The sequence below is a fragment of the Hoplias malabaricus genome, chromosome 14 (assembly GCF_029633855.1).
Source record: "Hoplias malabaricus isolate fHopMal1 chromosome 14, fHopMal1.hap1, whole genome shotgun sequence".
NCBI lineage: Eukaryota > Metazoa > Chordata > Actinopteri > Characiformes > Erythrinidae > Hoplias > Hoplias malabaricus.
In genome coordinates, this window is record NC_089813.1 from 28,973,838 (window position 1) to 28,988,030 (window position 14,193).

General features: G+C 37.7%; 2 protein-coding genes across 8 annotated transcripts; one reads left to right on the forward strand and one right to left on the reverse strand.

The window, feature by feature from the left end:
- Window positions 1–397: 397 nt before the first annotated feature.
- Window positions 398–9,189, reverse strand: nfyal (nuclear transcription factor Y, alpha, like). 7 transcript variants are annotated; one of them, XM_066643151.1, is made up of 10 exons: window positions 8,830–9,189; window positions 6,924–7,020; window positions 6,249–6,335; window positions 5,273–5,419; window positions 4,942–5,073; window positions 4,428–4,530; window positions 3,903–4,057; window positions 3,226–3,399; window positions 2,803–2,910; window positions 398–1,387 (listed from the first exon to the last, which is right to left on the reverse strand). In XM_066643151.1, the coding sequence occupies exons 2-10, from the start codon at window positions 6,996–6,998 to the stop codon at window positions 1,325–1,327; spliced, it is 1,044 nt and encodes a 347-aa protein (XP_066499248.1). In that variant the 5' UTR covers window positions 6,999–7,020; window positions 8,830–9,189; the 3' UTR covers window positions 398–1,324. The 7 variants fall into 7 exon arrangements, with proteins under 7 accessions (XP_066499248.1, XP_066499251.1, XP_066499247.1 ...); XM_066643154.1 differs by lacking the exon at window positions 6,249–6,335 and having other exon boundaries at window positions 8,830–9,021; XM_066643150.1 differs by lacking the exon at window positions 398–1,387 and having other exon boundaries at window positions 1,873–2,910; window positions 6,252–6,335; window positions 8,830–9,187.
- A 287-nt stretch (window positions 9,190–9,476) lies between these two features.
- On the forward strand, window positions 9,477–13,474 carry ngrn (neugrin, neurite outgrowth associated). Its single transcript, XM_066643155.1, has 4 exons — window positions 9,477–10,048; window positions 11,213–11,486; window positions 11,575–11,685; window positions 12,182–13,474. Exons 2-4 carry the CDS (start codon window positions 11,269–11,271, stop codon window positions 12,798–12,800), a joined length of 948 nt encoding a protein of 315 aa, XP_066499252.1. The 5' UTR covers window positions 9,477–10,048; window positions 11,213–11,268; the 3' UTR covers window positions 12,801–13,474.
- The last annotated feature ends 719 nt before the right edge of the window (window positions 13,475–14,193 follow it).

Sequence of the window (14,193 nt, forward strand, 5' to 3'; positions counted from 1 at the left end):
TCCTGTACGTTCAGTTGAGCTGAGAGAATAGAGTGTTGAAATAAGGAGGTGGTTAAAATGTTATGGTTGTTCGTTGTATAGTTATTCCTGCAGTCTTTCACATGTAAACAGAGAAGTTCATATTTATAAACTTCATCTGTCTTCGTTAGACATTCAGAGAAAAAAATTCTAAAAGCAGACTCAAAGTGGCTCAGCAATGAGTAAAAACTAATATGAGGAATCTGGCACGCACATTAGGGCATTAAAATAGGTGATTTTATTCTCCTGGACTGAGAGGATTAAAGGACTGCACTCAGCTTGATAGAATTAAGATCATTTGCAGCCTCAAATAGTCCCACAAAGTGCCCACAAAGATTAGAGAGAAAGAAAAAATATCACACACTCACGAAATGTGGATGTTTGCCATTGACCGAACACAATTTAATCAAAATACATCATGTTCAAAGATTTCAGCGTCTAACATAATTAATCAAAAAAAGTATTTACATTTGCCTTCCACAAGGACAGAGTTAAGAAAGAGGAATTAGTAATGGCTATTTTAAATTGAATGGGAAGACGTAGTGCAGAAAGACCATCAACAACGGGCACAATGGTAAGAACTGCAAATAGATTTCACTCTAATTAAAAAGTTCTTGTGAGATTATCAAAATTTGACTGTAAAAAAGTATTAATTCCACAATCAATTATGTACAAGGCTGAATAGCCCTCATGAACAGGCTAGATTGCAAAATGCTTAGCTTTGAACCACCCCTCATGCCCCACAATTGTCCCACTGAAGAAATGAATTACAACAATAGAGCACCAACACCACACTGAGCATAAGATACAAGATAAATGCAATTTTGCACTAACTAGGTCACATGACTCACTATCCTAAATTAAATAAAAAAACAAACAAAAAAAATTATATATAAGCAAAAGCACATGACCACAATAAGAAGAAATTACAAAAGTTTAAAATAAGATTTATATATACTAACAAATCAGCCACCACTGTACATTTGTTCTACTCTCTGTTCTGAGGAACATGTCACTGAAAAGCTTCATGCCTTCTGAACACAACAAACCAAATTCACTAACCTCTACAAGGTAACGTAATGTTTTTCTTTCATGCTTGTCACTTCTAGTAATGGCAGAAACCAGCGATTAAAACCAGGCCATTTCTTAGAGTGGAAGAGGGAGAGAGGGACAGGGGCAGTATTGTCTTTTGGGCTAGGGTTTGCTTTAAGCGCCGAGTTGATAATATGCACTGGTTTTATATTTGACTGCTGGTTGTGTAGGGCTTCCGAGTCACTCAAGAACAAGGAAGTTCTCGAACCTGCTGCTATGATACACGTATCATCTGGGACACTGTCTCCTCTCCTGCCTGATTCTGCTCCTGCTGCTCCTACAGAGAAGGAGGGAGGAGTAAGTGGCAGGATCAATTATTACACCAAGCACAGAAACCACTCAATTTTTAAATGAGCATTTGACAAGAGTCATGATTTTCTATAATAGTTAACAGAGACCAAGATGTGTGCAGAACGATTGTGCAGGTGGTTGAAAGCACATCTTAAGCAAGAGCAATAACTTTGAAGCCTAATAATTAACAAAATTGTTTGGTTAATATTTGTTATTGACAATGTCTTAGAATTTTCTTTCTGGAAAATGACATGAATCATTACTTGGTGAGTGGACATGCATGTGGCCTTTAACTGAGAAGCTGGTGGGTAAAATAATAAAACCATGTTCAATATTGAATATATAGACTGACAAAGATTTAGCAGACGAAACAACAAAACAAATGGCAGAATGAATGAAAATACATTTTAAAATGTCCGCTCATTCTGAAATTATTATTATTATTTTCCTTTTACACAAACACTTGGGAGGGTTTGTATGACAGTGGTCTGTTCTGAGTCATTTATTAATAAAAGAAATAATAAAAAAAAAAATCACAACATATGACAACCATGCACCAGAGTGTCAGAATTGCAAATGCAAGTATACATCAATTGAAGAAGGGGGGAAAAACAAACAAAACAAAAAAAAAAAGCGCAACATAGATGCATGCAGCATGTGTGGGGTAATACAAAGACTGGAGAAAGAGTGCAAACTGCATACAGAGTGATGCCAAGTTTTCTCTACATCAAACTTGACTGATTCCTTAAAAATGCAACATGATCCTTACAGTTTGAAATGTAAAACATTTAACCAAACATCATAATGCTTTCAACAGCCACATGATTCACATAAGTCAATGAAAACTGAAAACACAATTTTCTTCAAACTTCACATGGATATTTGAGCATTTTCATCCATTTTTTATTTTTTTTTTTAAACACAATTTCATGATTACGTAGCTTTACATTAAACTTTAAAGCACATCGCTGACCAGGCGCTCACTAGAGTCCTGATGCAGAAGAGCATCAATCTGTGTTCTGGTATGTGAGCAACCTTTAGCTCATTACCTTTGGTTTGCAGTCAAACTGTCCAAGTGTTAAAATGCTGATGAAGCACAGACTCACAGCATGACAGAGAAAATAAATCACTATAAATCCTAGAAAAAGCAATGATTCAGCTAAGCAAGAAGGCAGATGATGGGAACAGCATTGCCAACAAGAGCTCATAAGCAAGCGAAGATGCAGCCAATGAAGGCAGAGGACAGCAGCTAAGCGAGGGGCGTGGCAAGTTCAGGTAGCCAATAGAAGAAGTGAGCTAAGCAAGCTGTGGGGTGTGCTCAGGCAGCCAGTGAGAGCCAATGATTGTGGTGGCCCTGTGCAAGTCCTCCTGTTTGATTCCACCCTGTTCCAGCACCCTCACCTGCCCGGGTAGCATCTGATCATCTTTCTCCTTTGGTGAAAAGAAACGGCCACCGTCACCCCGTTTCCTCTGCATGGCGTGTCGGTGTCGTGACTCATGCAGGTATTTCTGATGAAAAAAAAAAAAAAAATCCATGGATCAGGACAAACAGAAAAAAGGGAACATACATTGTTAATCAAGAATACATTTTCTGGGCCCATTTATTCTTTAAAAAAAAAAATGCTTGACCAAGGACCATATGAGGTCAGGTCAAAGAAGATGAATTTTTTATTTTCTTTTTAAATAATACACTTTAACTAATAATTACAAAAAAGTACAAATAATTAAAAGTTATTTTAAGTGAGGGATTTGGGCAATATGGGCAACTTTTTGTAAAGCCAAAAGTCCATGTCCACATTACTGCACTTTCTGGTTATTCCTTACCCGCCTCTCTTTCGGAATTTTGCCTTCAGCCTCCAGCTTGGCACGGGCTTGTCGTCTTTTAAGGATGCGGTGGTACTGTTTGGCATTGACATAGAGTGGTTCCTCCTCTAGCATCTCAGCTCCAGGCAGAGGGATGCGCTGGATAGTGGGTACTGTGCCTCCTCCAGGGACCATCTAAAACATGTGCCAGAGCCAGATTAATTTAATCTAATACTAGGCAATATGATTAGCATTGAAATTTTGGCAAGGTCACTGGGAGAAAGCACCACCTTGTGGCAAAGACGGTCCTTGAGCCACTGTGTGCATTACTTGTTATGGAAGGTATGGCACACAAAATTGTCATTTAGAATTTATGCCATTAATCCAGTAATATTTTAACATTTCACATAAGAATTAGAGTAACTCTTGGACATTTTCCACACTAATACTAATCAAAAAATTCCTCTGATATATTACAGATTCCCCCAAACCAGAAATAACGTTATTCCAAGCCACATAAATTAAGTAATTAATCTTTAACCTTAATTTCTATTACATAAATTCTGATTATTAAGAGAGGGTTTTTTGCCTAATGAACAGCACAACAGAAACAGGAAGCCTGCACAACACACCACACCCAACTGCAGTTACCGAAATGAGGTGTATTCAAGCTTATGTAACTTGTTGGAAGGGCTTACCATAACCATCCCTCCAGCGTTGACGACATTGCCAGACACCGGCAGGGTGACTGTGACTGTGCCTTGGCCGCTATTCGTAGTGGACGTGTTGGCGCCCCCTGCTGCCTGTACTATCTGAGTGCCAGTCAGAGTGCCTGCAGGAATGGTTATCATGCCTGTAGAAATGAAAGAATTGCTATTTTTATAGAAACAATATTTGTAATATACTCTTTAAACGTAAAGCTCAATTATATTAAGTTACATTGTCTTATGCATGAGAAAAAAAAAGAATAGCTGAAGTAAAGATGCGCGTCCATTCCAACTGTTTTGTAATACTTAAGTAAACATAAGTGTACAGTAAATGATTATGACAGCAACCATGCCAGCAGGGGCCATGTGTCTGGAGAGTGTGTATGCATAAAATTGATGCAAAAGTGTCAGTGACTGTTTATGATTCTCATGGCGATGAAACACATGTACATACTACTGTGTGTGCGGTACAAGACTTCAGATAAGAGTGAGGTTTGTGTGTATTTTATTACATACCCTGCTGCAGTACAGTGCCATCTGCATTCACAGGCTGGTACACAATAGTCTGTCCTTCAGCAGTCTGAGCAACCTGCTGCCCCTGTACTGTAATCTGTTGACCCTATTAAACATGCACACAGAAACACATTAACATACAGCTAGTATACAGAAATAAATAAATAAATAAAAAATCTCATCAGTACTGCATTTCCATTAACATGGAGGAAGTTTAGCAAAGTTTACTCCAGGTTATTTTGATAAATCCCAAAGAATTTCAAAGAAGTCCTAAATCTTATTGATTCACAATATTAAAAAAAACATCTAAAGTGTCCCTGAAAATGGTAAACAGCTATAGTCCTAGTATTAAGATAAAATATATTCAAATTATTATAAATTAACTTTTGGTGCTTGAATGAGAATTTGTATGGATGCAATGAATATATCTAAAACTATTATCATTTTGGTGTTGGTCTCTGCTATAAAGGGAATATTCATACATGGAAATACAAATCAGCTTTAAGAGTGAAATGACCTGGTTCTGTCCAGCTGTAATAGCAGTCTGGGGCTGCTGGATTATGATCTGCTGGGCCTGGCCCTGCTGTCCCTGCAACTGAAGTGTCTGTCCCCCCTGCAGCTGGATTTGCCCTGGTTGTACCAACTGGATCTGAGGTCAGACAGATACAAGACAATTAATATTCTGCCATACATAATCCAAAAAGTGGAAAAGTCTTATCAACTTTAACATTTTAACTATGATTAGTGCAGCTTAGTAATAGTAATGTTTAGAACAAACCATTACTATTTTCACAGTTTTACTCAATGCAAGACCATAATATAGATCATAAAACATTGCGTCTTCTCACCTGTTGCAGTCCTTGAGCTCCAGAGACAGGTACCTGCATAATTGTCTGGCCCTGGCCTCCAGACATGGCCTGTACCATGATAGGCTGTCCAGAGGTGGTGATCAGTTGACCTCCACTGACTTGCACCATCAGGGGTTGGCCTTGTACCTATACGGAGAGAGGGAAAAAACACCCACATGCACAAATTGAGAATAAAATCATCAGTACCTGGTTGCAAACTTTTAATGCTGCTTCCAGCTTCTAACAAACAATCAACACTTTTTGTCTCTCAGATAAAAAAATAAATCCTTATCAGTTTAAACCACAGGGCAATTCTCAATTTAACAGAATTAATTTACATTTAAACAGCATGCAATGTCTTGTTGATGTTTGATCTTTGTTGATCTGCTGATAACAGAAGTGAATGAAGGGTGTGCTGTTCACATGTTTGAAGCAAACATGGTCAAATATTAGAAGAACATGCTGAACATAATGCCATAACAGTCCATAAAGAGAGCGCTTTATTCTTGCACATTCAAACTGTATATGACTCTATGCAATATGCAACTTCAATAACAGAGCAGGTTGCCGATGAAGCGGCATGCAATGTTTTGCAAATACACAGCAAAATAAATAAAATATGACAAACAAAAGCTCCTAAAAACTGCCATTCTTGAACTTCTGAATAAACAGTCCAGGACAAAACAATGATAGAATGGCCAAAAGAATAATAGTCAAGATGTAAAATGACTCACCAGTCAACAGATCAACGTAGAGTTTCCAAAAGGTTTTTTAAATTAAATTTGTAAGCCCACTTTTCAAAATGTTAGGTTCAGAATCTAGTTTTGTAGCTCATTTCACCTCAGAAATCCAAGACTTTGGAAACTCCACCCTGGTCCATTACAAACTGAAGCAATGCATGCTGGTCAGCTCGCTGTATCACGGATACAAGCTGCATGCAACAAATCAAGACTATAAAGCACAGAGCTCTCACAACTACCTGGAGGGTCTGCACTTGCTGACCCGTCGCTGTAGCAACTGGTGCTTCAGTCTGCAGCTGTACAGCTGTTACTGTGCCCTGTGCCTGTGAATAAGCCCATATATCTGTATCACTCCTAACTCTTTTATATATATATATTTGTTGAAGGTATCTATATCTATAAGCATTAACACAAACACATTTAAGTATGATTTCCTTGCGGAATGCTTGAGAACCAAACCAACAAATCCCTATTTGAAATAAATGAATAAATTACTGAGAAACTGTTAAGTACACACTTTGCGAAAAGGTGTGCTGATCGATAATCTTCTAATGAAACATTTTATGGATAAAATACAGTACTGAAATCATGTCAGTACTGTAATCACCATCGGCCGATAATTCCCATTCAAGTGTATCCCTACAAAAATCATACACTAAAAATGATCAACTGAGACCGGATTCTTAAGAGAGGGAATGTTTAGTGTGATGTTTACTCTACAAGTCTAAGATTAATCTTTGTACAGAGAAGTTTGTGGAACCCAACCTGTTTTTAACTTGAAATATTTATCATATATATATATATATATATATATATATGGAAAAATATTTTTAAGCTTTTTTCATTTCTGTCCTCACAAACAAAATCCAAGTAAAGGGACATTTCTGTTGTTTGCCCCTCCGTTTTCTTACCTGCTGCTGGACTTGCCCATTAGCTGGCTGAACAACTATCTGCTCCCCACCGCTTGTGGAGTTGTACTGCTCCATTGTTGTGCCAAATTTCTATAGTCTGGAGATAAAACAATGTTTTTCAAAACATGTCCAGCACTATTAATAAAAAATGTTGAGGTGTGGGTGATAAAATCCCGAATATGATATGATTGTTTCATTATGCATAATACATATCTTTAATATTTCAACACAGACACAATGCCCTCGTAGAGCTAGATTTTAAATGCCACCAAAAATGAGTATTCAATATTTCACCTCTTGTAATGCACTATATCCACTGCAACAAAACACGTATTTGGGCAAACATAAAATCTATTAAGCCTTTTATAAACACCAATTACCATAGAATACACATACAATTATCACATTTCACACTACAGATATGCATATACATAGATGAAGATATTTCACTGATCATTGTATTATAAATATATAAAATAAATGTCTAAAAGATAATCTGATATATGTGTGTTTATATATATATATATATATATATATATATATATATATATATATATATATTCCACTGACTATACAGGAGTACTTTGTTGTTGTACAGTTAAGATTGTTGCCCATCTGTTTTCCTCGTTCTTCATTGGTCAGTGCCACCAGAGGACCACCAAAACAGCACTGCAGTGTCTGATCCACAAAACACATTAACACACCACTGCCATCACTGCAGCTCTATAACCCACTACCCAAATAATACGTAATATGTGGTGGTCCTGAGTGTTGAAGTAAAGGTGAAAATGAGCAAATAAAGCAATATATTCTGCAAATGTAGAACTACAAAGTACCCCTCTATAGGTCAATGGAGCTGAGAGACTGTAGAGTGAGTGTAGAAACAAGGTGGTGGTCATAATGTTATGGCTGATGTATATAGAGACTGTTCAGTAAATGCCTGTCCAGATAATTTTGTGAATTTTAGCTGTGTAATTATAATCCTGTTTTACAAAACAACTGTGGTGGGCTAGACTAATAAGACTACGGTGGGGTATTTGAAGACAATGAACTGCTAAAAAGTCAAAGCGAGGACAGATATACCTTGTAAAATTAGCAGCACTTTAATATTTTATTTCCATAGTGTTTTTAAGAATTGTTCATAACAGGTGAACTGGATGGTGTAACATTACTGCAAAAAAAGACTGGTCAAATTGAAAATGTACCCGGAACGTAAGGTAATTGAAGTGATGCAACAGAATGTTAGCTCGTTAGCAAAATGCTTGTTTCTTCGGCCCTAAGCAGCTAAAACAATAAGCTATCACTACACTGAGCCTATGAAATCTATGAAGCTATGAGGTTCTGTGTATCATAGAATAGTCACTTTTCTAAACTCGTTACGTCAGCTAGCTACAGAACATAGACTGTTTGATTCCTTTGGAAGCTAGGGTTAGTTTCTGAGTCTGCAATTTATTTTAATTTGTCCGTTCCACCTTAAATAATGCATTACGATTAGCGAAAAAGCAAATGTTAACGTCGGTTTCGTGTGACTGTTACACCCTTCAAAGTGTAAGAGAATATTCGAGAAACTGCACGGTAATGTTAGCTTTATTTTCCTCGTAGAAAAATTAGCTTCATGTGACCACTGCTTTGTTTAAGGTGGAACGACCAACTGGAGTAAAAAGCTCTCGGGTAAGAAGCCAGCTACAGCTTCGTCCTTTGTTTGTCTGCTGGTGAGATACTGAGCTCAACTGCAGCACACCGACGTCCATTTTAACCCTGTTAGTTTGGCCGAGCCGTCGTTTTTCTTGTTCTCACATTAACCGATTTGAGTTCTGTATTTTGCAGAATTAGTAATTTGGTTGGTCAATGACAAACCAATCCGCGGAGTGAGCTTCATTTCAGCGGGAGAGGCGCTCTCTCTTACCGTTTCTCGTTGTCCGGTGTTCCTCTGATTGGCTCCAGAACAGCGCGCAGAAACCCAATCACCACAGCGCGCTCACAAAATGGCGCAAATGAGGGGCAGGAGCTTCACGGGAACGCGCACAGACACGCGGGGACTCGCCCCGCCCGGACACGCGCCGCGGGATCCCGCCTGTGTCGAAGTTCTCGGGGGTTGAGTTCAGCAAACATATATAACAAAATATATTTTACATGGAACGCCAAGAGAAAATACTCAGTTAAGAGTGGGAGTAAAGGACCTGTGTCCTAACTCGTCGTGGACTATTACATATAACACTTTGTTTTAAAGATGATAAAGTAAATAAACTTCCCTCAGAAGTGATTGTTGTATGGGATATGAAGGCACCAAATACAGTGAGCCGAAATAGAAAACCCGTTCCCTAATCCCTAGAAAGTGCAAGAGTCGTGAGTGAAAAAGTGGAACATTAAACAGCAGAAAACTCCCTAATATAGTGCACTAAACTGTTCATGGTATTATATCTGCACACAAAATGTAAACGACGTTGTTTAATATAATACTGCAGTTTCTATGGGTATAGCATATAGCTTTCCAGTATAAGGGATATTTGATTTTAACGGCAACATGCCTACAAAATATGTCGGAGTAATCTGATTCGCCCGCCGTTATTCCAGGACGATGAAAAGTAGTCCTTGATAGAAGGGGACAAAGCAGTAGTTACAGAAGTTGTTTAAAGGGAAATCACTTGATTTTAAACTGCAAGTTTTTTTACGGATGAAACGATTAATGAGTAAATAGCGATAAGCAGAAAATATTTTACATCTATCACCACACATCAGTCCAGAAGGGGGCGATGTAAACACTTTAATGCTTTCATTTAGAGAAGAAGAATCAGAGACAACGTGAACTGAAACTCACCGTCTTATGTTGTAGCGTTGCTTGTGAGTTGGTTTTGGTGGTGATTAACTTGGCAGCAGGAAGGAAAGAATTTATACACATTTAAAGTTTAATGAGTGAGTCTGTATTTGCATACCGTGATGTTGAAGGCCATGGTTTGGGAAACGTGTGGAAACAGCGGCTCACACTGTTAGTGCGTTGGCTGACATTTCCAAATTCTAAGCTTCTGTTTCTGGTAAAAAGGGGCTTACCACACCTTTAGACTACTTTTCGTCCGCTGATGTTTCCGGTTTATGTGACAATTGGTGATTTTATTTAGAAAATACAGGTAAGTTGCCTGACTTGTGTATTTAGCACAACTATGTTATCTCTGATAAATTAAGCCTTATCCTAAAATTCATTTTCAATAGTAAATCATACATTTAGCAATTTTAACTGGATTTGGTACTAAACCCATCACATATGTCTTTGTATTTATTTTATTTTTCTTTTTTTTCATGTACATACTTCATATTAAAGCCATACAAATGAATAATTGAATACCTGAAAATTAATACTTTTTAACACCAGGGATGTAGAGAAGATGCAACACCTATCAGCCAAACATTAAAATTACTCCCTTGTATCTACAAAATAAATCACTGGGCATATTTTCATCACCATCCTATATGTGCACTTTATAGTTCTGTATATAAAAAACTGTAGTCAGTTGCGCTGTAGAGTTTTAAACGGCCTATTACTGGTCTTTAATGGTCAGGACCACACCCTCATTTGGGTGGTGGCTCATTCTTAACACTGTAGTGAAACTGACATGGTAGTGTGTTGCAGTAGTCCCAGTGTCTCTGACAGAGCAGTGCTGACATGCACTAACAAAGCAACACCGCATCAATAATAGTGCACAGAATGATCCACCTCCTAAGTAATACCTGCACTGTATTGATCCTGACCATTCAAGAAATGTGTGAAAGGAGGTTAACACAGTATGCAGAGTAAGTTGAGGTTGTTGACAATGAATTAGACAGAGTCACGCTTGTGTAAAGAGTATGTTTTGTTTGAAAGTAGAGATAAAAAGTTTACAGAGATGCTATTAGGTCATGACTTGGTCACTATATTCCACCATCAGTGGGAGCATACACAAATTATAGAAAACGTTATCACCCCCCCCCCCCCAAGTATCAAGGTTATAGACCAATGGTAAACAGGCGGAGAAGAGTTAACAGTGACCTAACACAAAGTATAAGAGAATCAGAATAAAATATAGAATTAATATAAAATTAATCACTTTCCATCAGCACCGATATGGTAAGTGGTGCTGATTAAATGGACAATACGTGTAGACACGAGGAGGCCATTTTAATCTTATGGCTGATTTGTGCAGTTTTACTATTATATACACCTTTATCAGCAGTGCTCAGAAGACACAAAAGTAAGCAAAATCTGTTGTAGATATAAAGATATATTTTATGGTATTTAATACAAATATAATTTTTAGTTCAAATAGGCTACCTCCATCTTTGCCATTGCAAGGCTCTTTTGTTGGTCAACAATATGCTCGGCCCATTGAGACTAATCTGCTTGGTGAAGCTGGCTCGTGTTCCAGGGCCTGGAATTGCATCCATCTGCTCCAGTGCTAGTCAAAATGCCCGTGTATGGCTGGGCTCTCCTGGAAGGCGTTCCACCTTAGACAACACAAAGAGAAGCCAAGAGGATTCAGAGGAGACCCTCGATATGGATCCTGTGGAAGCCAAGCTGGAGTCCCTTGTGAAGTAAGTGATGGCATACATTTAGGGTAAGACAAGTTATGTTTTTTCTGTATTTCTTACTATAATAGACTGATTTCTGCTTTTTCTGCAGTGACGAGAGAAGAATGAGACAAACTGTCAAATTTCACAAGATCAGGCGTCAGATGAGCAAACCTGGAGCACCAGAAAGGAGATTAACTTGGGAAGCCATTGAACAGATCAGGTGTTGTATGAGTACTCTTAATATCTAAAGAAAATAAATAAACCCCATGTAATCTCAGCCAGAGTAGATTTATTTCAAAGTGTCTTTATGCCAGTATTTGGTTATCACTAATACAGACAGAAATTGTCAGTGTAGGCTATGGAAACCATTTTTTTAATAATACATTAGGAATGTTGGACCTTTTTTCTATCAACCTTTGCAGAAAAATAATAAAGGGAAAACATTTTTAAAATGAATGCAAAAGCATTATTTGCAGGAAGTAAAGTTTGTAAATCATAGAATGAATGAAACAAAAGTGTGAGACGGTATAGTATTATTTATTTATTTTTTGCAGTGCTACTGTTTCCTCCCATAGTCCAAAATCACACATTGGTAGGTGGATTGGTGACTCAAAAAACTTTTGCAAAGGCCAAAACCAGTTTTATGCAATGTGTGAGTTTCTTTGGAATTTAGTAGCTGCTTCATAAGCACTGACTTGAATGTAACCTGTTTGCAGATACCTGAAACAGGAGTCCCCACAGGAATGGACAGTACTGAGATTAGCAAACAGTTTCTCTGTTAGCCCTGATGTCATTTCCAGAATCCTCCGCAGCAAATTCACCCCTACTATAGAGAGGAGGTGTAAACAGGACTCAAAAGTAATGGCAACTGTGAGACAGCTTTCGCTTGGAGAGGATCAGACAGACCGATCAAAAAAGGACAGCCCGGGATTGCCTATGCCTGAACGTGTTGTTCCAGCCATGCTTTCCTCAGGTAACCCAGGTGCCTTGACATCAATGAGCCCTGAAGCCCTGGCACCAATAGAGTTTGAGACAAGACTGTTTCCCTGTGGCGGTAATGTTACATCAGTTTCAAGAAGATCATCTCAAATATCAACTACCCCAACTCTGAATCAGAGTACATTACAGGAACCAAACAAAGCAAAGCAAGAACCTATTGGTGTTGAAGAGAGGAAGGGTTTAGAAAAAGAGGATGAACAAGACTGGGATAGAGTGTATCTCACAGAAGAGGAACTTGAGGAACTTATCCATACACTGCATGGAAAGCCCAGTAGAGTAGAACAGAAGGGCAGGGAGTTTTTTGACAGTGAAGGTAACTTTCTTTACAGAATATGAATTTACAATTAGCAGTCCACTGCTAATAAACACCAATATCATTGCTTTTGTTCCTGTAAGACTTTAGAATAAAATATGTTTTGAAAAGATACAACAGAAATTTGCTTGTATACTAAAATTGTGATAAATAACTCACTTGTTCATGGAAACTTAAATACAGGTTAATAATCCCAAATGAAAGCCAACAAGAAGGGGACACGTTAATTTATTTCGGATTTCATGTTCCAAATATACAGAGCGAAAACAGCTGGTACAAAGGTGATGCAGGTAAATATTTACAGAGCCTGCATTAATGCCTGTTATGTACATTAATTTTAAACAACAAGAATAGTGACAACTCTGAAAGCAGAAAACTTCAAGTAGAAAAAAACCCTTTAGTTATAGCTTCCTTTTATTGTATTTATTTTTTGCACCCACTATCCCCAGCTTTAGCCCCCAGTGCAAACCAAGTGAGATGTGATCTGTTTTATAAATTAGCATGCAAAGGAGTACCATTTAAATTGGAATCTATGTGTTATCAAATCCTGTACACTGAAGCATATTGCCGAAGTCTAAAATTGCTTTAAATCTGCAAAGCAGTAGGCGAAGTCGCACTCCATGAGTCCTTGTGTTGTCATTTGTGACCTGTATTGAAAGACATTCTATTAGGCTGACCACAAGATAGATTTAGCAGTTCCGACACCTCAGGTTACCAAGTGATTCCCAAAGAAATTAGATACACAGATACACTGTGTCTGTTAATTATTTAACAATATATTATGTTTTTTTTTTTCATTATTTTTCCCTGAAGGCACTTGAACAAAGATTAAATCTCTCAAAGAATAAATAAAGAATAAATCCCATTCATTATGTAACAAAGCACTGCTGTAGGATGTCATCGGAGCAGAAGAAAAAGGAACACAGCATTATAAATTGTTTTTGTTTATCATATAGATGAAAACTATAAAAGGGTCAGGTAAGAGAACAGTGTTCTTTTACACTCAATTAGTTTAACAATAAACTAATCCAGGGTGGTACATCTAGTCTCAATCTGCCCCAATATTTCTGCTCCAGTTCTAAACACACAGTAGGTAGGCAATTACATCCCTGCAGAAATCCAATTCACTGTCTTTGTTAAGAAATGGGAAACATCAAAAATGTGGCCTGGCTTGATATCTCAGAGGACTGAATCAATAACCCATGTATTAATGTACAAAGACAACATTGACTTATATAGATCTCACTGGTAGGAAAGAAATGAACTTTCTTAGAAAAAGAGGTAAAGTGTTCTATTGCATTTGAACAGTGAAAATGACAAATTGCAGGTGCCAACGGCCTGGGTTCTTGCTTCATCCTCATTTAAACATTGAAGGGCATATGTACAAACACTGACCTCATGCTCATCTTAAAGTGG